The sequence below is a fragment of the Cyrtonyx montezumae genome, unplaced genomic scaffold (genome assembly GCF_038088225.1).
Source record: "Cyrtonyx montezumae isolate F1298 unplaced genomic scaffold, pur_monq_1.0 scaffold_45, whole genome shotgun sequence".
NCBI classification, from domain to species: domain Eukaryota; kingdom Metazoa; phylum Chordata; class Aves; order Galliformes; family Odontophoridae; genus Cyrtonyx; species Cyrtonyx montezumae.
Window position 1 is genome coordinate 239,092 of NW_027072051.1, and position 25,922 is coordinate 265,013.

At 55.8% G+C, this 25,922-nt stretch overlaps 1 protein-coding gene across 3 annotated transcripts; it reads left to right on the plus strand.

The window, feature by feature from the left end:
- The first annotated feature begins 218 nt into the window (after positions 1 to 218).
- CACNA1S (calcium voltage-gated channel subunit alpha1 S) lies at positions 219 to 25,737 on the plus strand. 3 transcript variants are annotated; one of them, XM_065747530.1, is made up of 44 exons: positions 219 to 523; positions 2,347 to 2,452; positions 5,313 to 5,452; positions 6,235 to 6,365; positions 6,512 to 6,664; positions 6,899 to 7,104; positions 7,330 to 7,433; positions 7,567 to 7,715; positions 8,215 to 8,296; positions 8,515 to 8,675; positions 9,267 to 9,492; positions 9,837 to 10,044; positions 10,312 to 10,432; positions 10,731 to 10,845; positions 10,962 to 11,055; positions 11,201 to 11,270; positions 11,424 to 11,556; positions 11,704 to 11,833; positions 11,975 to 12,034; positions 12,562 to 12,668; positions 13,057 to 13,144; positions 13,402 to 13,509; positions 13,698 to 13,750; positions 13,976 to 14,122; positions 14,376 to 14,577; positions 15,240 to 15,398; positions 15,674 to 15,784; positions 15,950 to 16,033; positions 17,750 to 17,806; positions 18,183 to 18,311; positions 18,571 to 18,636; positions 18,897 to 18,988; positions 19,442 to 19,601; positions 20,011 to 20,138; positions 20,572 to 20,668; positions 21,172 to 21,274; positions 22,198 to 22,299; positions 22,422 to 22,546; positions 22,917 to 23,045; positions 23,212 to 23,402; positions 23,875 to 23,939; positions 24,393 to 24,490; positions 24,969 to 25,073; positions 25,317 to 25,403. In XM_065747530.1, exons 1-44 carry the CDS (start codon positions 363 to 365, stop codon positions 25,317 to 25,319), a joined length of 5,259 nt encoding a protein of 1,752 aa, XP_065603602.1. In that variant the 5' UTR covers positions 219 to 362; the 3' UTR covers positions 25,320 to 25,403. The 3 variants fall into 3 exon arrangements, with proteins under 3 accessions (XP_065603602.1, XP_065603600.1, XP_065603601.1); XM_065747528.1 differs by having other exon boundaries at positions 220 to 523; positions 25,262 to 25,737; XM_065747529.1 differs by lacking the exon at positions 17,750 to 17,806 and having other exon boundaries at positions 220 to 523; positions 25,262 to 25,737.
- The last annotated feature ends 185 nt before the right edge of the window (positions 25,738 to 25,922 follow it).

Here is a 25,922-nt window from a genome sequence, read left to right on the forward strand (position 1 = left end):
GGGAAAGAGGTGACAAGGCACAAAAGTACTTTTCCTTTGGAGAAGATGAGCGCGGTGCCAGGCAGTCGGTCCCCACCCCCAGCCCGCTCGGAGGCATGCGAAGCACTCGCCCGCCTCGCAATGCGCCGGGTAAGGAAGCAACAGCTGCTGGGGTCCTTTTGCTGCCTCAGGAGCTGCGACAGCACCCAGCAGCCAGGGATCTAAATTTAAATCTGTGCTTTGTGTGCTGTGCACGCGAACGCAGTCTCCAGCCCCCAGCGCCAGGCTCCTCAAGAAGGGGGACCTGGAGGAGCTCTGGCTGCCTGGGACTGGGGGCTCGGCCGTGGGGTGAGAGGGGGAGAAACAGCTTGGGGAGAACCACCATGGAGCCCGTGTCCCACCAGGATGACACGAAGAAGAGGCAACAGAAGGAGAAGTCCAAGAAGCCGGTGCCACCCGTAGCCCCTCGGCCCCCCAGGGCTCTGTTCTGCTTAACCCTACAGAACCCGCTGCGGAAGGCGTGCATCAGCATCGTGGAGTGGAAGTATCCTTCGGGAGCCCCTGCGGGCAGGGGTGCTGGGGAGCACACCCTTGGTCTGCAGGAGAGCTCATAGTACAGTGCTGCGGTGCCACGGTGGGGCTTAGTGCTTGGCTGACCCACTGAGCCGGTGGGGGAGCAAGAAAAGCAATTGGGGACACCTGGAGGATGTGTTAAAGGCAACGGTTGTACCGGCTGGGGTCAGGTGGGCTTCTATGGGAGGAATGGGCTGTGAAGCTGTGGGGATCTCTGGCAGTGCGTTGAAGGAGCAGCCTGGGTGGCAAGGGGCTGCTGGGTACAAATGTATTTTGTGCTTGAAGGAACTGTGCTGGGAGGATCTGGATGGGAGAGGTGTGGCAGAGTGTGGTGCCGGTCCTGGGGTGGAGATAGGAGCAAGCAGAGAAGGAGAGCCAGAGCTGGGGATGGAGCTGGAGGCTGCCGTGAGAAGGGCTTGGGGTTAAGCAGTGAGACCACAGTGAGCAGCTTGAGATAGCTCTTTGTGTGCATCGCCTCTTGCCTTGTCCTGCATCCACTGTGTGCCATGCTCGGGATCTGGCATCATCCCCCAAATCCTTGACAATGCTTTTGTCCCCTTTTCCCATCCTCCCCCGGTACTGATATCACAGGTGAAGGCTTTTGTGAGTTATGTTTTCCAAGGGGGCATGATCTTTCAGTGCCCCTGGTTTAATCCAGGGATGGGGTTTTGGGGATTGCTCACTGATGGACCATCTCTTTACTGGGATGTTTTGGTGTGGAAAAGAAGCACAGCCTCTATTCAGCCTTTCTACCACCCTAGGCTGAGAGCAGCGATGCTGCCCGCTCTTCAGCTGCCAGGAAAAGACCCTGTCCCACGTCAGTGCCTCGGCTCTGTGGCTCTGACAGCAGATGCTAGAGAGCAGAGATGAGCCCCAGGAACAAGAATGTGTGCGGTGATACCAAACCAGTACACGAGGCATCTCTGCAGAACATGGTCGCAGCTAATCCCCACTTGGCAGCTCGCTTGGTCTGACGTCCCTAACTTTCCCATCAGGGCTCGTACGTCCTGACCTGAAATGAGGGCAGTCAGGCACACTGGGGTATAAATACAGCCAGGCACAAGAGCAAAGCTGCTGAAGTCCACTGCCCAGGATTCTTTGTCCTGCTCAGGTCAGAAGCACCTGCAGCTGGAGGTGAACAAGCCACCCCCTTTGTTCCAGATGCCCCAGGGCCGGGATGACCCCATTCTCTGTTCTGGGGAGGGAGGGAGACTTTGGCACTCAGCAGGACAGCCATGAGTTGCTGCCTGTGTGGGCTGTGGCACACTGAGGTGTGGGCTGGGTGTCTGCAGGCTGAGCTGCTGGCTCGGGGTGGCACGGTGCACCTGAAGTCGGCTGTTCTGCAGCATCTCCCTCCTGGCAGCTGAGCACAGCAACGGGAGCCAGGGCCACCATGCTCTGGGGTGCAATGCTCTGTGATCCCTGCTTTGTGGGAGAGGATCTTGAGCCTTCAGGGTGGCTCGCTGAAGGATGTGTAGGGGGAACTCCCTGATTTCCAACCCCCTGCTTAGTCCTCAGCTGCAGCCTTTCACTTTGTGCTTTGTCCCCTCATGTCCTGTGTGGGTGCTGCTGCTCTCGGGGTCCTGTGTCTCACCCTGCCTGAACTCCCTCCCCTCTCCCAGGACCCCAGGAATGGGCGGATGCTGAGGACGTGCAGAGGGTGAGGTCTGGCTGCTGGCTGGCTCCCTGCCCCAGAGGGTGGCTGTTTCCCCGTGCTTTCCTCACGTACACCGAACAGGCTTTAGGCAGGGACTGCTTTCCCATCTCTTTCTCTGCTCCTTAGCGCTGTTTCAGACCTTTCGAGATCATCATCCTCCTGACCATCTTTGCCAACTGTGTAGCCCTGGCCATCTACCTGCCCATGCCAGAGGATGACACCAATGTGGCCAACTCCAGCCTGGTGAGATTCAGCCCTTCCACCATCCTCCTCCCTGCAAAGCAGCAGTAAGCCACAGAGCTCCATAGAGCTCATCCTCAGAGTGTCTGGGTACACAGTGATGGCCTCTGTAGGGCTGCTGCTCTGTGGGGTGGCATCACGTGTCAGTCCACGAGAAATGCCACAAAACAGAGAGCAACCACTGCAAAATGGGTCTGGAGTGGGACTGGAAATATTCCTATATCGAGGCCAAAGTGTGGGAAGTACACAGGAAGGAAGGATCTTCATTTTTCTTTTAAATCTCAGTGCTTCCAAAAGGAAACTTCCTGTTCCAGAAAGGATGAAATGTTTTGTTTTAGTGTATTTGGGTCTATATTACCTGGCCATTCATTCCTAAACTGAATTTTAATTCTGGAACATTTTTTTTTTTTCAAGAGGAAAAAATAAACCACTCAAACCTCGCTAATGGAGAGATCACTCCTTCCCAATCCATTATCCCATTGTTTCCAGTCACTCTGTCTTGCCTGGAATAAGATGTTTTGGTGTGATCCAAATCAATAGCTTGCATTATTTTTAGTTCACTGCCTCTTCCCCCTCTTAGATCCCAACTGTAGTTCAATCCGTATTGATTTCTATTGTGAATCTGAGTTTGGGCACTGAATCAAAGCATCCAAATGTGTTGTTTACACCAAAATGTTCTCTTTGCTGATTTCGGGACTCCTCAGTGCTGGTGGATGTTGTGTGCAGGTCGTGCTGGCAACTTGCAGCTTAAAAACACCTCTGTTTTCTGTCTTTCCCTTAGGGAAAAATCTTAAGGCGGTCCGGAAGTTTGAGATATGGAATAGAAAGAAGGGATTTCATTTGAGCAATTTCTTCTCTGGCCATGGGGACACGTCAGGGTTTGAAAGATGCAGAGAGGTTACAGTGATGAAGAGGTGTGGGCCAAAGAGATGGGGATGGCAGTGATGGGGGCGAAGCAAGAGGTCTGGGTGGCAGTGGTGGATGGGGTTTGGCTGAGGCCAGGATGCAGGTGAGGACAGAGCCGTGGGACGTGGCCACGTGGCAGGCCCTCACTGAGCTAATTGCACAAAGGAATTTCATCTGCTTGTATTTATGACACATTATTTTTTTATACTGTACCCAATTCTATTTTTCTCAGCCCGTTGCCATACCAACAGCCTGGTGTATCAGCAGCCTGGCAGCCCCAGGCCTCTGCTCTTTCAGCCCTGCTCTGCACATTTCTTTGTCTTCGCATTCTGGTGCCTCCCAATGAGCAGTCCCTGCTGTGAGCGGAGCCAGATGCCCATTGCTGCGGGTGATGCTGTGCTCTGCGTGGGGCTGCAGGCGGTGCCTCGTTGGAGGCATTGCTTCCAGCAGCACTGAGATGCTGCAATGGCTGGGGGCTGCAGGGGAACGGGCTCAATTGGAGGGTCCTGCGTGGCCTTAGGGGCTGGGAGCTGCTGTTGTTCTGCAGGCTGGAGCTGTGTCATGTTGCATTGCATCGGTGTGGTGCAGTGTTATTCCTGCTGCTGTCTCATTCAGAGCCCTCAGGTCAGGTTACTCCATGTCCCCTAACATTGTTGAAGCGTGTGTCTGTGCAACAGCCCAGCGTGCTATCAACATCTGCAGCTTTTTATAGTACTTTTTAAAGGCTGGGCTCGTTGTGCATCCAGCCCTGGGGCAGTGCCAGCACAGGTATCATCCCTGCCAGGACAGAAGTCCCCTGACTGCTTTCTGCTGCAATCCAGAGGCAGCATTAAGTCTGTCCTGGCCCAAGACATTGCTCTGTGGCCACATGAGTCTCATGCTCAGCATGTCCAGCAGCTACCCTCATAATCTGGGGAATCCAGGAGGTTTGCTGTGACCTGCCTGGGTGAGAGGCTGTCCCACCTGAGTCCTCTTTTCCTCTTGAATTGCTGACATTGGCATGTGCCTACAGATTACAGCCAGATGAGGAAGGGGAAGCCAGACCCATGGCAGTAGGACAGGTTATGGGGATTCTCTCCAGCCAGCACTGATGAAACCCTGCATAGCACCTTGAAGATGCTAAACCTGTGAAGGCGAAGCCCTGATAACACCCATTAGTGCAGTGCTTACGTCTCTGCTCTCACCACTGCTTCTCTCAGACCTAATGAGGAGCTGGCACTGTATGATGGCAGTCAGACAGAGACACTTGGCGTGCCCACTGCTTGTGGACGTGGTAACTGAGCAATGTCTATCTGAGCTTTGGCCTCAGTTGCTTGTAAATGGGCAGTGTTTTCCTTTTGGCAATGCAGGGGGCCCTGGAAGGATGCAGAGCCATGGCAGTGTGCTGCCTCTCTCTGCCTTCTGGGTGCCATTCCCTGCAGAGGCCAGAGCTGTTCCGTGCCCTCCATGGGGTGCAGAGAGGAGAGGGGCCATGGAAAAGCAGAAATATAAATATCCCCGTTCATTTGACTGCTTCAGAGGCATTTTAATCCTGGCCTGGAAAGAGCCATCAGCAGGGCTGGCCGCAATGGCAGTGACAGGCAGAGCCAGGTGGGCACACAGCTCTTGGCCACGCTCCCATGGATGCTATTCTGGGCCCGGTGGCTGTGCGGGGTGCCAGGGCCCAGCTGGCAGCAGGCACAGCTCTGCCTGGTGAAGCCCCAGGGCTGGTTTCCTTCCAGCAGCTCAATCTGCCATAGTGGTGTCTGGAGCTGGGCAGGGGCCCTCGAGGAACCACGACGCAGCCAGCTGACATCATGGGGGCTCAGGACTGCGTGGCCTCAGCAGGAGGGGCTGTGGAGGAAGGCCGTGGGGCAGCGGTGGTCCAGCGATGCTGGAGGGGTGGCTGTGCGTGGTGTGAGGCTGAGGGTGGGGATGCTGATCTAACAGAGCACCCTCTGCTGCTTGCAATCCCCAGGAGAAGTTTGAATATGCCTTCCTGATCTTCTTTGCCATCGAGGCCATGCTCAAGATAATAGCTTATGGGTTCCTGTTCCACACGGACGCCTATCTCCGAAATGGCTGGAACGTGCTCGACTTCTCCATCGTGTCCCTGGGGTAATGAAGGAGGGGAAGCTGCTGGCACTCTGCTTGCCTGCTCCATAGCCTGTTGACCATGGTGTTTTTTCTGATGACTGTAGTGGGTTTTAGGGCAATTTAGAACCATAGAGCCATTAGGATTGGAAAAGACCTCTGAGATGCCCAAGTTCAACCTCAGTCCGTCCCCACCATGTCCATGTCCCCCAGTGCCACATCTCCACATTTCCTGAACATCTCCAGGGACAGCGACTCCAGCACCGCCCCGGGCAGTCTGTGCCAGTGCCTCACTGCTCTTTTGGGGAAGAAATGGCTCCTAATGTCCCACCTGTCCCTCCCCTGGTGCAATGTGAGGCCATCACCTCTCATCACTGTTACCTGGGAGCAGAAACCAATCCCACCTTGCTCCAACCTCCTTTCAGGTAGTTGTAGAGAGCAATAAACTTTGCCCTGAGCCTCAAGTTGAAGAGCCAGCTCCCAGCCTTCTCCCAAGGGCTCCATTTTCTTGCCCTGGAACCCTCTGTAACTCCTGTTTCCTCTTGCCTGTCCTCTCAGTGCCTGTCAGATTTCCTTGCCATGGGTAGCAGGAGGGCATGGTGTCCTCTCGTGTTTGACACAGGGAATGGGCCCACTGGGGATAGGATGGGAGGGCCCCTGGGTGCTCAGAAGAGCTGGTTGCACCCCAGCACGTGGCTGCTCCAGCAGAGATTCCTGGTCTCCATCCTCATGCACTTATCTTCCTCCCCATCCTTCCTTCTCCTTCTCCCCTTTTCCTTCCCTGCTCTGCGCCCTGACTCTTTCAGGCTTGTCACCATGACCTTGGAGCAGATCAATGCAGAGGAGGGATCTCTGGGAGGGAAAGGTGGCTTTGATGTGAAGGCGCTGCGGGCGTTTCGTGTGCTGAGACCTCTGCGCTTGGTGTCCGGAGTGCCAAGTGGGTGCGGGGCCCATGTTAACAGGAGGGGCTGTGGGGTGGGTTGGCCATAGGGCAGGTTCCCTTTGCTGCTGGGCCATGAATGCAGGGTGCACCCAAAGCTGTCTGGGATGTGGCTGAGCACCTCTCCCTCGTCCCTGGTGCAGGTCTGCAGGTTGTCCTGAACTCCATTATCAAGGCCATGGTGCCTCTGCTCCACATCGCGCTGCTCGTCCTCTTCATGATCATCATCTATGCCATCGTGGGGCAAGAGCTTTTCAAGGGCAAGATGCACAAGACCTGCTACTACCTCGGGACAGGTGGGGATGTAGCAGGGGTGTAAGAGGTCAGAGATGCCTCTGTGTGACTGCGGGGATCACAGAACCTCTGTGGACAGCAGAAATGCCTGGGAGTGTGGTGTGGCAGGGCGGAAAGGCATGTGGTACAGGGCATGGATGGCGTGAGGAGGTGGTGAAATCTTCTGCAGGAGATCTGGGGGTGGTGGGACCTGCTTGTCTTGCCCAACCTGCCACTTGTTATGGCTTTTCCCACAGATGTGATCGCCACGGTGGGGTCAGAGAAGCCAGCCCCCTGCACAACCTCTGGCCATGGGCGTCACTGCTCCATCAATGGCACCGAGTGCCGTAGTGGCTGGCCAGGACCCAACAACGGCATCACTCACTTCGATAACTTTGGCTTTGCCATGCTGACTGTCTACCAGTGCATCACCATGGAGGGCTGGACCGAAGTGCTCTACTGGGTGAGCTCCAGTGGCCTGGGCTTGGTGCCCAGCTCAGTGCTGGTGGCTGCTGGTTCTGCCTGGCAGGACGGGGGACCTTTTGGTAGGGTTAGGTCAGCCAAGCCCCCAGCAAGCTTTGTATTGTGGTGCACATCCCATCAGGCACCACAATGCTGTTGGGGGCTCCTGGGAAAGACAGCTGGATGAGCATGTTGAGGATACATCGTCTGCCTCTCTCCTCGCCAGGTCAATGATGCCATTGGGAATGAATGGCCTTGGATCTACTTTGTCAGCCTTATATTGCTTGGTTCCTTCTTTGTTCTCAACCTGGTGCTGGGGGTGCTCAGTGGGTAAGTGCCGCTTTCTCTTTGCCACCAGCTCGGTGAGCAGAGCGTGGACGTTGCCTGTATATGAAGAAATGGTGCAGGGCTGTGGCACACAGCCTCTGCACAGCTCTGCTCTCTGCTGCTTGCCTTGTCCCAGGGAGTTCACCAAAGAGCGTGAGAAGGCCAAATCTCGAGGCACGTTTCAGAAGCTGCGGGAGAAGCAGCAGCTGGAGGAGGATCTGAAGGGCTACATGGACTGGATCACCCATGCTGAGGTGATGGACAGTGACCGGGCCAGAGGAGAAGGTACCAGCTCTCTGTGAGGGTTGGGTTCCTGGGTGAGCATTGGAGAAGTCATGGACTCGTTTTGTCTAAAAACCTAAGAAACAAAATGCTTTTGCAGAAGCTCCACCTCAGCCACTGTCCTTAACAGACTGCAGGGTTACCAGCTGTCCCACTGCATGAGTTTCCCAAGAGGGGCTGGGGAAAGATCAAACACATCTCCCACACCTGCGCCCAGTGCTCTTACTGCCTCCTTCTGTTCTGTGTTTGCTCACATCCCAGTTAAGCCCAGTTTTCTCTGTGCTGGTGATACTGCTGCTCTTCTGCGGGGTGTTCCTGGGGTCTGCTGGGTGCACTGCATCTGGCGGTTAAGACCTCCTGCTCGGCCCTTCTCTGCTGTCTCACTGGGACACTTTCACTTCTGGTGGGGACGCTCTTCCAGGTGTGCTCCTGGGAGAGATCCCCTCCTGCATGTTCTTCCCAAGGGCCCCAAGGACAGCCTGGGGTGTTGTTCCCTCCATAGGTATGATGCCGTTGGATGAAGGAGGGTCGGAGACAGAGAGCTTGTATGAAATCGAGGGCATGAACAAATGGATTCTCTACTTGTGAGTATGCACAGGCTGAACCGTCTCCTGGGTTTGGTTGGCAGACCTGGCTGGTCAGGTTTCTGTCAGCCAACAGTTTTGTGGGGAAAGCCAGGGGTGTAGGAAGAGATGTTATCATGGGGTTCAGCAAGCAGGAGGGGCCCAGGAGAAGGGAGCAGAGGTGTCTGTGTGTTCTGCTGGCACTGATGGCCCTGCGGACCCTGTGGCTTTCTCTGCAGCCGGCAGTGGAGGCGTTGGAACCGAATGTTTCGTAGGAAGTGCAGGGATGTGGTGAAGTCCAAGTTCTTCTACTGGCTGGTCATCCTGCTGGTGGCACTGAACACGCTCTCCATCGCCTCTGAGCACCATTTCCAGCCCGAATGGCTGACAACTGTACAAGGTAAGGCCCAGGGAGAGGGAGGGCCCAGGTCACCTTGCTACCATGTAGACATGCATGGATTCTTGCTGTGCATGCACAGCCACTGGCATAGCACTGCGCCTGTCAGACACATGCAGACGTGCTCATGCACACAAGTATGTGTGCACCGTCCACAGTACTGTGTAGTACAGTCACACATTGCGTACACATGTTGTATAGCATGTATTCCTTGACGCAGTGAACAGGCAGAGTGTATCATTTACAAGTGTCCATGTGTAGTTCACATAAACACACACTGCATGCACTCACACAGTGCGGACGTGCACATATCCATGTGTTATCACACTACATGTGCTCACAGAGTACAGCACACGTACACAACTCAGCCATGCATACACACACAATGAATCCAGACGCACTCTGTGGACTCGAACGTGGTTGCACGTGTCACCTTCTCCTCATCCTTCTTTCCTGGTTCCTCCCTGGAAAGCTGCATTTGCTGCAGTGGTGGCAGAGCAGGACGTGGCAGCCCTGTCCTCCTTCCTCCTGCTGTGCCATGCTGAGATGAAGAGGTCCATGCTCTGATGGGCCAAATCTCCCCCCCCCCCCCAGACAATGCCAACCGGGTGCTGCTTGCGCTCTTTGTGGCCGAGATGCTGCTGAAGATGTATGCTCTGGGCCTGCGCCAGTACTTCATGTCCCTCTTCAACCGCTTTGACTGCTTTGTCGTGTGTGCGGGGATCCTGGAGACCATCCTGGTGGAGCTCAGCACCTTGTCACCCCTGGGCATCTCTGTGCTGCGCTGCATCCGGCTGCTCCGCATCTTCAAGATCACCAGGTTGGTGTGGGGGCTGGGAAGCAGAGCTGGCTGCCCCCCAGGTGTCCCTGACTCATGGGGTGGTGAGTGAGGCCATGCTAGTGATCCCTTTGTCCCCAAGACATGGTGTGGGAGTGGGGAAGAAGACTGAGCAGGGCTTACTGGAAGTCTCAAGGGAGCTCTGAGTGCACAGCTTATATAAATGGGAGTGCTGGGGGCCAGGACCTGTGGCTTCAGTCTGTCTTACCTGTCACACCACTCCCAGAGCTCCATTTCCATGTCCTGGGGCCTGGCTGGAGGAGTCCCAGTGCTCAGAGCCCATTCAATGATGCCTCATTCCACCTCTTTCACACTCCTCTCCCCAGGTACTGGACATCACTGAGCAACCTGGTGGCCTCCCTGCTCAACTCGGTGCGCTCCATCGCCTCTCTGCTCCTCCTCCTCTTCCTCTTCATCATTGTCTTTGCCCTGTTGGGCATGCAGCTCTTTGGAGGCATGTATGATTTCGAGGACATGGAAGTACGACGCAGCACATTCGACAACTTCCCCCAGGCCCTCATCAGTGTCTTCCAGGTATGGGGCTGCAGCAAGCAGGGCAAGGGGGATGTAAGATGGGGTGCCTGGCTTTCTCCTGGGCTGTGAGACTTCTTGGGGTTAGGAGAGGTATGGGTTCTTGGGAGGTGGTCTGGCTTTGGGGCTGAAACAGGCAGATAGGAATGGGATCATGAACAGTGTAGGTTCAGGAGTGCAGCAGGGTGTGAGATCTGGCAGTGACACTGGAGCAGGACCGAGCTTGTGGTTCTGTCCTGCTTCTCCTCACATTCTCTGCTCTTCTCCCAGATTCTGACTGGAGAGGACTGGAATTCAATAATGTACAATGGGATAATGGCTTATGGGGGCCCATCCTTTCCTGGCATGCTGGTCTGCATCTACTTTATCATCCTCTTTGTCTGCGGGAACTGTATCCTCTGATATCAAAAGTGTGTCCAGGCTCCCTCTGCCCAGCCCCTTAGACTGCTCCATCTGTACACTGTGCAGATTGTTCTGTGTGTGTGTGTATGTGTAAGGACTGAGCTGAAGGTTGGGGCCATCAGCCCAGAGCTCAGCACCTGAGTACTCAGGGTCAGGGATCACCATCCAGGCTTGTAACGAGGGCTCATCTCCAGGAAGGTTTCTCAGAACAAACCAGAGACCATGGGCAGCCCTGGCCACATCCTCCAAATGGCACCAAGTTCGTGTCCTTAGTGCTGTCCCACCAGATATCCTGCTCAATGTCTTCCTGGCCATTGCAGTTGATAATCTGGCTGAGGCTGAGAGTCTGACCTCAGCCCAGAAGGCCAAAGCAGAGGAACGCAAGAGACGGAAGATGTCCAGGTGAGTGCATGGCAGTGGGAGCTCCGCAGCCAGGAGCCTCGGGCAGCAAGGCAGGACGGTGTCACTTGTGCCCCTGCCCTGAATTCTGACCTTGTTTTCCTCTGCCCTCCACTCAGAGGTTACCCAGAAAAGTCTGAAGATGAAAAGCAAATGTTGGCAAAGAAGCTTGAGCAGAAAGCAAAGGGGGAAGGGATTCCCACAACAGCCAAGGTCAGTGCTGGTGGGGCTGGGCTCTGGGGAGACCTTGGTGAAGGAGCAGGTGCCTCCTGCCACCAGCCAGGGCTGACAAAGGCTTGGAGCACACCTGAATATGGCGTGCTTACCTGCATGTCTGTGTCTCGGTCTCTCCTTTCAGTTAAAAGTGGATGAATTTGAATCCAATGTCAATGAGATCAAAGATCCCTACCCATCTGCAGACTTCCCAGGTCAGACTTGTCCCCAGAAAAACTGGGGACATTGCAGAGGGAAGGTGCCACATCCTGGCTGTGTGAAGTGAAGGTTGTGACACTGGGGCACTGAGGTCACGTTGCCTCTCTCTCTCTGGGTGACTCTTTTCCTTCCTTGTGGCCATCCTGCAGGTGATGATGAGGAGGATGAGCCTGAAATCCCCCTGAGTCCTCGGCCACGTCCTCTGGCAGAGCTACAGCTGAAAGAGAAGGCTGTGCCGATGCCTGAAGCCAGCTCCTTCTTCATCTTCAGCCCAACGAATAAGTAAGCAGGGAGAAGGCCAGCACAGACATCCCTTCATGCTTGGAGCCTTTCTGTCCTCAAGCCTTAGCCAGAACCCTCTTCCAGGCTAGCATAGCCCCCATCTAACGTCCCTCTTGCAATGTCTGACACAATCTTTGTCCCCTGCAGGTTTCGGATGCTGTGCCACAGAATTGTCAATGCCACTTGGTTCACCAACTTCATCCTGCTCTTCATCTTGCTCAGCAGCATCTCCCTGGCGGCCGAGGATCCCATCCGAGCAGAGTCGTTCCGCAACCAGGTGCCAGGGGGGCTCTGGAGGGTTGGGATGTGCTCCTCCATGCACACAGATGAGAGCAGACCACAATGCCAGGACTTTTGGAAGTAATGTATTTGTATATGTCACCCAAATCTCATCTAATTCTGTTGCTTATGCCCTCAGATTCTTGGATACTTTGACATCGGTTTCACTTCTGTCTTCACAGTTGAGATCGTCTTGAAGGTAATTCTCTGTGCTCCTGTGATCCCAGCCCTAGCACGTGGGTCTGGATGTGTTCTGGCTGTGGGCACAAGTACCAGGCCCCACGAGGGGAAGCTGCATGAAGTTCTCAGAGCTCATAATGTCTTGGCAATGCGTGACCTGCCCCAGGGGCCTCGTGTAGTGAGGTCAGGCAGCTGTGTCAACTGTGCCGTGATGCTGTGACAGATGGGCTATGGCAACAGCATTTTTGTTAAGGAAAAAGAGACGAGAAAGAGTAAGCAATGACAATCTGTGAAGTAATTCAAGCAGCTGCTGCATACTGCTCCCACTGTAAGACATTTACTCTTCTCCAATTTGCTGAACAACTGGAAGATTTTGCTTCCAGCCAGCGCAGTGCAGAGGATTCCAGCTGCAGCCAGCTGCCTGCCTGGCTTCAGAGCCAGGGTGTGAGCAGCACAGGGCTGCAAGAAGCTCCCCCTTGCCCTGCCTGCCTGGGACACTGCCCTGAGCCCTGCCTGGCCACTCTGCTAACCCCTTCTGCTCTCCAGATGACAGCATACGGTGCTTTCCTGCACAAAGGCTCCTTCTGCAGGAACTCGTTCAACATCCTTGACTTGCTGGTGGTTGCTGTGTCCCTCATCTCCATGGGATTTGAGTAAGCACCTCCATGCTTTGTGGAGTGGGCACTGACTGCTTAGCTTGGTGGGGCAGCTGGAGTGCTGCAACTGGTTCTGTTGGGTAGAAAAGGAGCAGCTAACCCTAGGCTGCATGTTAGCACCCTGAAATTGTCTGTAGCATCGTGGCAACTGGGTATGGGTGACAGGGAAGATGGAAAGCAAACTCCTTGGGTGACAAAGGAGAAATTCTGGGTGGGAATTCAGTTTGGAGTCACTTTGTCCAAGTGATGGTGTCCCCTAACCGTGATGTGGATGATGGCTTTAGTGACATCTTTGCCATCCCTCATTGCTGCAGCCATGGTGGGGCTGTGCTGGGGTACCAGCTCGGAGGGAATTGCCCCATCTCAGCCCTGCCTTCCTCCTCAGGTCCAGCACCATCTCAGTGGTGAAGATCCTCCGAGTGCTGAGGGTGCTGAGGCCTCTGAGAGCCATTAACAGGGCAAAGGGGCTGAAGGTAAGGAGGCCAGAGTCCTCAACCCATGGGGAGGTTACGTGGCAGGCTTCACACCCTGTAGGGTTTGCAGGGTTGGGAATGCAATTCCCACACGCCATTTTTGGAAGGAGTTTGCCCCATCCCACTGCTCTTGGCAGATTCCTGCTTAGACATCTGTTTTTTCTGGGGCCATCCCTGCTGTCAGTGGGCAAGAAGCACGCAGTGGGACCTTGCCCCAGGTGCACTCACGTGTCCTTCTCTGTCTCCAACCTCTGCAGCACGTGGTCCAGTGTGTGTTTGTGGCCATCAAGACCATTGGTAACATTGTGGTCGTCACGACCTTGCTGCAGTTCATGTTTGCGTGCATCGGGGTGCAGCTCTTCAAGGTGAGAGATGTCCTGGATGGGCAGGAGACCAAAGAGTCTGCCATGGTCCTGGGGCACCCTGTGAGCTCCAGGCTGGGTTATGCTGGCTGTGGCAGAGGCCATGGTGGCAGGGAGGGGACTGATGGGTCTGTATCAAAGTTGAAGCTTGCAGCAAAATCACGGCTTTTTCTGATCTCTGACAAATGCAGGGCAAGTTTTACAGCTGCTCAGACCCCTCCAAGCTAACAGAGAAGGAGTGCAGGTAAGAACTCCCCACAGCACAGCCCAGCAGGGCAGCAGCCAGCGGGCATGGGGACATTTTTGTTCCTGCATGGGGATCTTGCAGGCAAAAAGAAGGGGCTGAGGGTCCTGTGCTGCTGCCCCTCATCCTGGGGCAATTGTAGCACAAGGCCACATCCTCTCCCAGGGGTAAGCAGTGGGTGGGCAGTGGCTGTGCTGGGTGAGTACCGCATCTCTTCTGCTGCAGGGGGTATTTCATCAACTACGTGGATGGGGACCCGACGCAGATCGAGCTGAAGGAGCGGGTCTGGTTCCACAATGCCTTTCACTTCAACAATGTCTTCTCAGCCATGATGTCACTTTTCACTGTCTCCACCTTCGAGGGCTGGCCAGAGTGAGTCTGGTGTGTGCAGGGCCCAAGGGCCTGATCTTCCCTGAGCTTGGAAGCCTCTACCAGGGAAGGAAGAGCTGCATGGGCTGAGGAGCAGGGCTAGCCATCCTCGTGGGGGCTGCAGAGCCAATGGGATAATCTCCTGTTCCACCTCTGTTGGATTTAGGATGTCCCCAGAGCTCTCCATATCCTTCAAGAAGGCAGTTGGTCTTCCCCCCATTAATCAAAGTCTACTGCCTTGCTTTGTCTCCTGTAGGCTGCTGTACAGGGCCATTGACACTAATGATGAGAATAAAGGCCCTATCTACAACTACCGGGTGGAGATCGCAATGTTCTTCATCATCTACATCATCCTCATTGCCTTCTTCATGATGAATATCTTTGTGGGCTTTGTCATTGTCACCTTCCAGGAGCAGGGGGAGAGCGAGTACAAGAACTGCGAGCTGGACAAGAACCAGGTACGGGAGCTGCTGGGATGGGGTGAGCTGGACCAGCTCTGAGTTTGGATGAAGTGAACCTTCCCCAGGTCTCAGCACACTGCTGGGGCAGGTGCAGCTGCACTCCTGGCTGGCACAAAGCAAGCCTGCAGCAGGTATCAGCATTCCCAGGGAACGGCAAGCTCGACCAGAATCAAGGATGGGATTTCTGGTGCAGGTGGGGTGCTCACACTGAGCTGCAGCAGAGCTGTGCCCCAGTTTGGGCTCCCCAGTACAAGGGATGTAGGCATGGGGTGAGTCCAGCAAAGGAACACTGACACGCTGAATTGTCAGGAGCATCTGTCATACAAGGAGAGTCTGAGAGCTGAAACTATGTGGTGTTGAGAAGGGAAGGCTTGTAGGAATCTTAAATGGGAGGGCATAGAGGAGATGGAGTCAGACTTGCTGTGGAGGCAGGTGGGGTCTCTGGAGGGCTGTCCCTGCGTGTGCCACCTGGCTGTCTGCAGAAGGCACGGCAGATAACTCTCATTGCTGTCCCTGCCCCGTGTCACAGGGCTACAGGCGGGGGATCCAGCTGGCATCAGTGGGGTTGTGTCCTGTTACCAGCAGTGCTGGTGCTGTGCCTGTGCCCCTGGCACTGCCCCGTGCAGCTCCATGGGCTCACGCTGCCCTGCTCTCCCCAGCGCCAGTGTGTGCAGTACGCACTCAAGGCTCGTCCCCTGCGGCGCTACATCCCCAAGAATCCCTACCAATACCAGATCTGGTACGTGGTCACCTCCTCCTACTTTGAGTACCTCATGTTCTTCCTGATCATGCTGAACACCATCTGCCTGGGCATGCAGGTAAGGGATGGAATGCAGAGCTTGGTGGGTGGGGGGGTGTCCACAGCTCCCAGAAATCCTTCCTGGGGTCTTTCTCACGTGGCCATGCTGCTTGTATGGGGCAAAGTGGGGCAGGTTGGATCAGGGGAGCTGCAGGGCGTGGGCTTTCATTTTTGCTGACCCCTCCTGAGCCACAGGTCTGGGAGAGGCTGGGCCTCGTGCAGCCCACTCCTCTGGGCTCACAGTGAAGCCTGGAACCGCTGTGGGCTAGTGGGGTTCTCCTGCCTTCTGCTCAGCATTACAACCAGTCTGAAGAAATGAACCATGTCTCAGACATCCTCAATGTGGCCTTCACCGTCCTCTTCACCCTGGAGATGTTCCTCAAGCTCATGGCCTTTAAAGCCAAGGTGAGAGCAGGGCATAGCCTCTCACAGCATTTGGCAGTGAGGTGATCCTCCTCATCCCAGGTACTGCTGCTTGGGGTGCTCACCTTCCAGGTGTTCCTTGATGCCAGTGCACTGCTGGGCTCCTCCTTGGATGTTCATTTATCTCCTCTGGCTCTTCTCTGACAGGGCTACTTTGGGGACCCCTGGAACGTCTTTGACTTCCTCATAGTGATTGGCAGCATCATTGACGTCATCCTCAGCGAGATTGATGTAAGTGTCAGGCTGCTGGGGCAGAGGGTGTCCCAGGGAGCATCAGCACTCGTACCTGCAGCACCTGCCCCAGGGTGAGCTGGTCATGCCCCAGCTCTGTGGGACACTGGTGTCCTCTCTTCTCCCTCTGCCATGTCCTGAGCAGGGAGAAGCTGGAATCAGACTGTGACATGGGTGTTTCATGGACACAGTGGACTGTACCCATGGGAATCTCCCATGTGTCCATCCTCAGATCAGTGCACATGGGAAGAAAAAGTCTTCCCCTCAGCTCCCTGCACTCACTGCTCACTGCTGGCCCAAACCATAGGTGGATCAGACACATCACATTTCAGTGCATTGCCTCATGTGTGTAATTGTATACAGCGATCCATGCGTACATATACATTTGCCGTGTATGTGTGCACGTGTATACCCTATACACAATTCAGAAGCTCTGTACTGTGTGCACTGAGTGATGGGGTGAGGGCAGGCAGTGGCTAATTGCTGAATGCTTTGCTGGGAGCATTTTCAGAGCAGTGCTGGTAAGCCAGTGTGCCACTGCCTGTCACAACACTGGGACTTCCACACCCCACGTGTAAGGAGGGAGATCATGCACTGCATGGCACATCCCACGGTGACTGTGGGAGCAGCTGTAGGATCAGGTGCTGAGTGACATCCAGCTGCCCTTGGTGCTGGGGAGAGAGTGCCTAGGGGCCCTTGGTTTGCAGTCCACCTTCCTCTCTGGAGGACACTCCAGGGCTCACAGAGTGCTGCAGGGTCCTTGGTGGCTGCTGCTTTTTTAAAAGTGTGACCTTCACAACAGAAGTCTGCACCCACCTCTCAGTGCCAAGCCAGTCCTGAGTGCTCCAAGGCTCTGGTTTGCAAAGTCTGTCCTCTCTTCCTCTCTTTCCATCCTGCTTATTTTCTCTCCCTTCATGTCTCTGTCTGTTGGAAATGAGAATGTGCTATCAGGAGCCCTCTACTCACTCCAGATCCCAAGTCCTCACCATTGTTCCACCACCAGGTTCCCACAGACGCCATGGGAAATTCACAGAATAGCTTGGGATGGAAGGGACTTCAAAGATTGTCTAGTTCCAACCTCCCTGCTCTGGGCAGTTGCCAACCACTAAATCAGGCATAGATCAGGTCTCAGGAAGAGGGAAGTGGAGATGGGACACCCCTGGCAGTGCTGCCCAGTGGAGCACAGGGGGCTGCGGTGTCCGTGCCCATCTCAGAGCTGGCTCCCCTGCAAACCAATGCTGTGTGCTGGGTTTCCAAAGAGGCAGAGTGGGAGCAGCACAGCTTGCAGGTCAGGGAGCTGCGGGTTAGCTTAAACCTGTCGGCTGGCATCCAGACCCCTGCCTGGCCTGGGGGGTAACTGCTGGGAGGCAGCTAAATCCCCCCATCCTTTCTTTTGCCCAGATTTCCTGGCCCATGTGCCTCTGATACCTGCTGCAGCGGGTGAGGTGCAGTGGGGCGTGGAGGTGGTAAATCCCTCGTGGTCAGTGTGTTCCCTTGGCCATCTGTCTGCTGCCTCAGCCCCACAAAAGACAGTGCCTTGTCTGATGAGCCCCAGCGTTGGCTTTCTGCCCGTCCTTCCCGTGTTCCTCTCTGTCTCCTTCTGTCCCCAGTCTCTGTCTTACTCTTTCTTCTGTGTCTGTGCCACCATCTCTTGCAATCATCCCTCTGTCTCTCATTCCTGCCTCCCTTCTGCTGACTCTCTTGTTCTCTTGACAGACTGTTCTTGCATCCAGTGGCGGATTGTACTGCCTTGGCGGAGGCTGTGATAGCATTGTAAATATCAGCTGCATGTGCTTGCAGTGGTTCCCTCCCCCCTTTGCCAGCCTGCCTGTGGCCAGCATGTGCATGTGTTCTGCATGTCTTGAAGACACACCAAGCCCTGCTGCTCTCCCCTGATGTGCGGATCTCCCCTCTGGAAGCCCAAATGCCAAGCTTCAAAAATGGGGAGAGGTTGGCTGGCAGGGTGCCATGTGCAGCACTGGAGGCTGGTGCACCCCTGTGCCCCCAGCAAATCTCCTCGGGGTGCCAGGGTGCTGGGCAGTGGAAGAGGCTGCACAGAGAAGCTGTGATCACCCCATCCCTGGAGGGCTGGGGACCCGTATCCCCCCCCAGGTCTGTTCCCTTGTCTGCTGTCCTCCTCTGCCTGCAGGACTCGGATGACAACTCCCGTGTCTCCATCACTTTCTTCCGGCTGTTCCGGGTGATGCGGTTGGTGAAGCTGCTGAGCCGGGGAGAAGGTGTCAGGACCCTCCTGTGGACCTTCATCAAATCCTTCCAGGTCCGTGAGGAGCAGTGCTCCCCTCTGTAGATGAGCACCCACTGCGGCCTGGCAGCGAACTCCTCCCCTCAGGCTGCAGAGAGCTGGGCATCCCAAGCATGAGAACTGGAGAGTGGGGCTGGGGGGAGGAAGAAAGCTGTCTCCTCTCATGTCCAGGCCCAAGTGCTGACCCTCTGAGCAGCTCCAGAGCCAGCCCGTTGTTCCCAGGTCACCGTGATGCTGTGCTGGTGTCTCACATGCTGTGGTCCTTTTGTCACAGGCTCTGCCCTATGTTGCTCTGCTGATCGTGATGCTGTTCTTCATTTATGCTGTGATTGGGATGCAGGTGAGAGGGGCATGGGGGATCCCTCTTGAACAGATAACCCTGGCATCTGGGAGATGGGATGGAGAGAGACTGGCTCCTCTGCCACCCGCTCCCAGGGTCTGCACATGAAGTCCCCTGGTCTCCAAGGTTCCCCATGACCCCAAAAGCTTCAGCACCCAAATCCAAGTGACTGAGAGGAAAGGGAACTGGGGGACAGGGGTGTTTTGTAGGGTGCAGGATGCCCAAAGAAGGGTGCTGGAGACCTGACAGTGTGTTTACAGATGTTTGGGAAGATTGCCATGGTGGATGGAACCCAGATCAACCGAAACAACAACTTCCAAACCTTCCCACAAGCCGTGCTGCTGCTCTTCAGGTCAGTGCTAGCTGGGGGAGCAGGCAGCTGCAGGAGGGAGCTGGGCTGCAGGTCAGTGTGGGAGCCCTCCAGCTTGGACTAAGGGACACCAGCATTCCTGCAGCTCATTTATTTGCTCTTCCAAGAAGAATGTCCTGCAGCAGTGGAAGCATTAAGGAGTGGATCTTCCTTTGCCTGATGTGGCTGAGCTGCAGACCCGGGGCACTGTGGGGTTTCTGTTCTGAACATTTCCTTCCAAGACGAGATTTTAATTAGTGAATTTTCAGAAGAATCAGGGGAGAACAAGAAAGCAGCCCAAGGTTTCCTTTGACTCCAAACACTTCGCTTTGGAGCATGCAATAGCAGATCCCACACCTGCCCTGTCCGTCCCCCAGCAGCACAGCAAGCCCAGGGACCCGAGGCTGCTTTCTCTGCCCGTGCTGGGCCGGGTGCAGCAGCATCCCCTCTCCCCAGGTGTGCCACGGGGGAGGCCTGGCAGGAGATCCTGCTGGACTGCAGCTATGGGAAGCGGTGCGACCCTGAGTCCGACTACGCTGAGGGCGAGGAGTATACCTGCGGCACGGGCTTTGCCTACTTCTATTTCATCAGCTTCTACATGCTCTGTGCCTTTCTGGTATGGCAGCTACTGCAGTCTGAACTCCCTTTGACACCCCAGTCATGGCTCGGAGCAGCTCCTGGCTGATGAAGTCTCATGGGATTGACCCCACAGTGCCTTCCCCCCAGAGGCACGAATCCCCCAGCCCATCTCCTTGGCCCTGTTACACCTGGTGCTGTGCAGTGTGAGGCCCCAAATCCTCTGAGTCCCATCACAGCCCCTCGTGCTGCTGTCCAAATGGGCACTGAGTGTCTGTGCTGCCTGTTGTGAGGGTAGGGAGGGAAGAGCTGCCCTGAGCTGCTGCAGCCTTTCATATAACATCCTTGAATGGGAGGTTCAGCTCTCACCAAAAGCATCTTTGATTCTGAGGACCCTGAGCCCCTTCTGACCCAGGACAGCAACCTTCAACCCTCTCCTCTGCCCTCAGATCATTAACCTCTTTGTGGCTGTCATCATGGACAACTTTGACTACCTCACACGTGACTGGTCCATCCTGGGACCCCACCACCTGGACGAGTTCAAGCGGATCTGGGCTGAGTACGACCCTGAAGCCAAGTGAGTGACCGTGTGGCATGGCAGGTGGAGAGCAGTGCCAGGCAGGGCTGGGGACTGCCCTCTGCTGCAACCAGGGCACAGTGAGCTGTAGTGCTGCCTGGCATTAGATCCTGCAGTAGAGGTGTGTGTGGACTTGCCAGCTTGTCCAAGAGCTGACACAAGCCATCAGGAGGTTTGGAGACACCAGACCTCCAGTCCCATCCTCACCCAGTTCAGCTGCTGCTGCTGACTCTTTCCATGCCACTGCTCACCACTACCTACCATATGATGCCTTGAGGAGCAGTCATTTCCCCCAAAAGGAGCACAGAGAAGGGATTTGCCCACCATAGGAGCACAGTGCAGGCCACGAAGATGATCCCATGCAACCCTTGCTCAAAACCCTGTCCCTGCTTGCATGGCACTGCCCTGCTGACACAGCTTGTCTCCTGTGCAGGGGCAGGATCAAACACTTGGATGTGGTGACCCTGCTGAGACGTATCCAACCTCCACTGGGCTTCGGGAAGTTCTGCCCTCACCGTGTAGCTTGTAAGGTAGGAGGTGGGAGGGTGTGTGGGCGCAGGACAGCTTCCCAGGCTGCATCCTCCCCTGGGAGGATGATGAGGAGAATTCAGCTGGCTTTCCAGTGTCATAATTCACGCTTATAGTCTGACCTCTGTTATTTACTGGAGAGAAGCTGTGAGGGAAAGGAGTGATGCTGCAACCTGCATGGAATTGTTGCATTTCAGGGTTCTGGGATTCAGGACCTGCCTGAGCTCATCCTGCCCCCAGGGAATGGCACTGGGGTGGCTGCTCCCCCCAAACCCTCATTGCAGAGAGCTTTCCAAGCTGTGCTGGGGTGCTCCCCATCTGTGCATCCCCATCTCCACCAGGGGGGCTGAAGGCTCCAGCTCTGCACTCTCGATGCACTGCACCTGGCTTAGCTCTGCACAAAGCCAGGGGCTGTGTGAGGCTCTCAGGGAGGGCAGCTTGTATGTTTGTGGGGAGCTTGCAGCCTGCTCTGCCACCCAGCACACAGCTCTTGGTTGGTTTGCAGCGCCTGGTGTGCATGAACATGCCCCTGAACAGCGATGGCACTGTCACCTTCAATGCAACTCTCTTTGCGCTGGTGAGGACAGCACTCAAGATCAAGACAGAAGGTATGAAGGCTGGTGTCTGCTCCTCTGGCGTGGGAAACCCTCTCCTTGTGCTGCAGGGTGCACGTTACATTCCCTTCCCTGCTCTGTCTGAGGACCTCAGGGTGCCTTGCTGGTGGGGAAAGGCACCCTGTTGCAACCCTCAGCTTTATTCCAGTGTAGGACCACAGACCATGGGCACATGCATGGGGATCAGTTGCAGTGCTATGTGTTGCAACCATGATGAGCAAACCAATGCCACCCCAGCTGTGTAACTTCACTGTGCAGCTCGGGAGCAGTTCTGACCCAGTTCCAGTCCCTGCCTCAGTGCTCAGCTGCCAGGCTCCTTCCCACACTGCTGAACGTAGTCTGATCCATCCTCCTGTACCTGCCATAGTGCTGGTTGTTCCAGTTCTGCATCTCCCCAGGTGTGCATAAACCTCAGACTGAAGTGGAAGAGGATGGCTCCTCTTTTAATTTAGCTGTGCTGGGGAGGAGTTGCTTTCTTCCTTGCCAGCAGCGTGGTTTGCAAAGCTCTGCTTTGGTAAGAAACCACACCAACTTGTTTCCATGCCTGTGGGTTAGGAAGCAGCACATGAAAAGCCAGCACAGCAGGAGGTGGAGCTGGGCAGCGGGGCCATCTGAGGCCAGCATCTCCCAGTGGCAGGGCATGGTGCCTCCCCTTCAGCTGGGGTGGGAGACACAGCATCCAGCACAATGCAGGGAGCATTGGGAGGATCACAGGAGATCTGAAAGCATGCATGAGTGCAGACTTTTTGCTAAAATCAAAGCCTAATTCCTACAAAGCTCATGTCTGCTGGGTGGGGAGGCAGCCGAGGAGCTGTCACACCCTCAGGAGCCTGGCCAGGTTTCCACACGCTTTGTCTTCGTTCATGTCCACATTCCCCTGGGAATGAACCTCTCTGTCCTGCTCCCTCTTCCCACAGGTAACTTCGAACAGGCCAACGAGGAGCTCAGAACCATTATAAAAAAAATCTGGAAGAGAACCAGTATGAAGCTTCTGGACCAGGTCATCCCACCTATTGGAGGTACATCACCCCGTGGAACGTCCCCAAGGGGCTGAGCTCCCCCTGCCCGGGGGGCTCAGCTGCTGCAGCAGTTCAGGGCCTCATGGTAGGCCAAGTCATCAGGTTGGTTTCCTCCCCTCCAGATGATGAGGTGACAGTGGGCAAATTCTATGCCACTTTCCTCATCCAAGAGCATTTCAGGAAGTTCATGAAGCGCCAGGAGGAGTACTATGGGTACCGTCCCAAGAAGAACCCCGTGGAGATCCAGGTGGGTAGAGTGCTGGTGGAGGGGTGATGCTATCTGAGGACAGGAGGGCACAATGGGGTGTCCTGCAGATGTGGAAAGGGGCTCTCCCAGCTCTAGAAAACACTTAGTGACTGGGAGAGACAGGGCTGAAAAGGGACATGGGGACCTCTGTCCCTCAGGTTCTGGAAATGAGGTGGCCCCAAGTGGATCAGTGCTGAACTGGTCACCAAGCACAGAGCCAACCAGGGTCTCTGGGAGGGGCAGCTGGCAGAGCAGCACGGTTTGCTGAGGCCTGGAGACCGAACTCCAACACATTTCCCTCTCTAAAACCCAAAGTGAGAGGGGCTGCAGCACCAGCCCACATCCAGCCATGCCTTCCTGTCCCCACCAGGCTGGGCTGAGGAGCATTGAGGAAGAAGCTGCTCCTGAAATTCATCGAGCCATCTCTGGGGACCTGACTGCTGAGGAGGAGCTGGAGAGGGCGATGGTGGAAGCTGCCATGGAGGAGGGAATATACAGGGTGAGCACACATGTACTACATCCCCTCTGCTTCCCACCTGGGCAGTGTGGCTTAGGACTCCACCAGCAGAGAGGCTGCCATTCCCATGGGCACCCAAACACATTTCCTCCACGGGAATGGCCCCAGAGCTCTGCATCCTCTCCTGATGCCCTCCCGTTGCTCGCAGAGGACAGGCGGTTTGTTTGGCCAGGTGGACAGCTTCCTGGAGCCCAGCAGCCCCCTGCAGCCCCACGTGGCCAGCCAGAGGCCCCTGCAGTTCACGGATGTGGGCAGCGAAGACCTTGATTCCCCTGTCTTCCTCGAGGACTTCCCCCAGGAAGGCAACACCAATGTCAACAACGCCAATTGGCCTCAGGGGTAAGGGCTGGCGAGCTCCCTGCAGGCTGGGGGGGGGTAGGGGGGGGTCAGGGGCTCGGTGCCAATGCAGAAATGACCCTGCAGACATAGGTGCTTTGTGCAGAAATTTGGCCACTGGGATGTGAGGCAACACCAGAAATATCCTCATGTAATAACCTCAATGTAATACATCCAATTAATATGTGGCTCCATACATCATGTGCCCCAAATGCCTTCCTCATCCTTCTCATCATTCCTTCATCTCAGGGCCATTAGGGTCAAGGTAGACACAGGAAATGAAGGGGTGATCTTTTCCCTCTCCCACCAACCTCTGAGTGCCAAGGCCTGGGTGGGGGCCACCAGTACCTAACACGAGTACAAGGGTTACCATCCACCCCAGAGTGGAGAAGGTGGGGAGGGCTGCATCCTTGGATGGAACTGAATTCTGAGTGGTGGTCCCTGCTAAGCTGACCCTTCTGTGTGCCCCTGCCAGGTTGAATTATGAGAACGAGGTCCTGGGGAGAACAGTGCTGGCAGCACCCAGGCCTCCAGCACGGGGTGAGTGTCAGCATTGTTCCCGTTCTGGGGCATGTCAGCCTGTCTGGGGTGGTGGGAAGGGGTTGGTGACAGAGGCAGGAGGAGGAGATACCACCCCTAACAGCTTGGAGTGCCAACCAGTGAGACCTGTCTGGGGAACTCCAAGAGATCTCTTCCTCCCCACCTTCCCCCCCTGCATGGTGATGGAGCATGGAGCAGTGCCTTGGGCTGGGGCAGGACCAGGTACCCCATGCAGTGAGGCCATAAGGCCATGTTCATTTCCAAGAATAGGGAATCATGGATTGTTTCTCTTTCCTGGCTCAAAGTGAGGAGTAAACGTGGGGTGGAGGGCAGGTGCTGGGATTTCCATTGGTCCCCATTCCCTAGATACAGTCCCCTTGGTCCTGATCCCCTCTGGGTGGCTGTGGTGGCCTTGCTCGTGTGCCCATCTGATATCCCCACCTCTCCTTCTAGAGCCTGACCTCCCCATCCCTTTGGAGAGGCTGCGACGGAGGCGAGGAGCTGCCTCTGAGCATCAGCCAGCATCGGGGCAGTGCCTCCATCCCCAGCAGGTAAAGGGGACAGCACGAGTCCAAGGGAAGCAAAGTGGGGTCATAGGCTGAACCTCCTGGGAAGGAGCATCTCTCTGCTGTGGGCCCGGCTTTGCTGGAGCCTCCTTCCCTCATCAGCCTGGGGAAGGAGCCCCCACCCCAGTGCTGATCCACACTGGGCAGCTCAGAGCAGAATCCCTCAAAGCTTCTGGAGACAGGTCAGAAAAAAAGAGGGTCTCAGAGTTGATCCTACACTCCTCTGCTGCCATTTGCTGTCCATGCCATCACCTCGGTGCTTGGCTCCTGCCTCAGTGCCCATGTAGGGTGGTAAGGGCTGGTTCCCTGCTGGTCCCATTGCTGGTGGTGCCCTGGACCCAGGGGATTCAGAAGGATGAGAATCCTTGCATAGTCTGGGTTGCAGCCAAAAAAATTAACACGGGAGAGATATTCCATGATTATCATCGAGCATGAGCTGCAGCCCCTTGCTCCTTTCATCCAGGACAGCACGGGGACAGCAGCAGCATCCAGCTCAGAACACCGATGGCATGAAAGCATCGACACAAACACATCTTCCACCCCTGCCATCACCTTCCTTATTCAAGAGGTAATGCATGGGCTGGCCGAGGGAAAGGCAGAGCAGCCAGGAGGTAAAAGGGGTTGTGAGATTCCTTGGTGGGAGTCTGAGGGGAAGAGCTTAGCTAGGAGGGTGGGCAGCAGGGAAGGGCAGCGAGCGTGAGCCCTTCTGCTACAGGCGAATTCCACACGGGGCTGTGACCCTTTCCTCTGCTGCAGGCTCTGATCTCCGGGGGCCTCGTGGCCCTGGCCCACGACCCATCCTTCGTTGCAGTGACCAGGGACGAGATGGCAGCCAGCAGTCAGCTGGAGATGGACGAAGTGGAGAAAGCAGCTGTGGAATTGCTAAAGGGAAGAGAAGCACCGCAGGACACAGAAACCAGCTCTGCCCCCCAGGACACTTTGGCTGCATCAGCAGTCAGCACCCCAGGGCTCAGCTTGGCCACATCCCATCACACCAGCTCTGCTGCCCGCCTGTGAGCTGCCTGCCATGCAGCCCCACGGGTACGACCCCGTTATGGGGGATAACAGAGCAATGCTGCACTTCTCATCTTTGCCTGTGGGGCTGGTGGGCTCTGCCCACAGGAGGCTTTCCGGACTGGGTCTGCAGGATGCTGGTGACAGGACAGGGTGGTGCTGGGACAGAAGGGGCTTGCAGGAGCTGGATGGATCATTAAAGTGTCCCTGCTGTGTGACTCTGTGGGTTCCCCTTGTCCCCTCCTTCCTTTGCTCTCCTGGCTGCAGGCTGCTGCCTGCCTGAGCCCAACCTGGGGAGGGGGCTGCAAAGGGAAGACCACATTCAAGAAGAGCTGGCACTGATTAGGGACGTGGTTAGTGGGCTTGGGAGGGGGGGCAGTGGTTGTTTGGCCCTCATGTCCCT

Excerpts from the sequence above, each read along its gene's own strand:
- CACNA1S (XM_065747528.1), top strand. The coding sequence starts at position 363 with ATGGAGCCCGTGTCCCACCAGGATGACACGAAGAAGAGGCAACAGAAG. Across the intron at positions 7,434-7,566 it reads GTGCTGGGGGTGCTCAGTGG|GGAGTTCACCAAAGAGCGTG; the intron begins GTAAGTGCCGCT and ends GCCTTGTCCCAG. Across the intron at positions 24,491-24,968 it reads AGTGCCTCCATCCCCAGCAG|GACAGCACGGGGACAGCAGC; the intron begins GTAAAGGGGACA and ends CCTTTCATCCAG.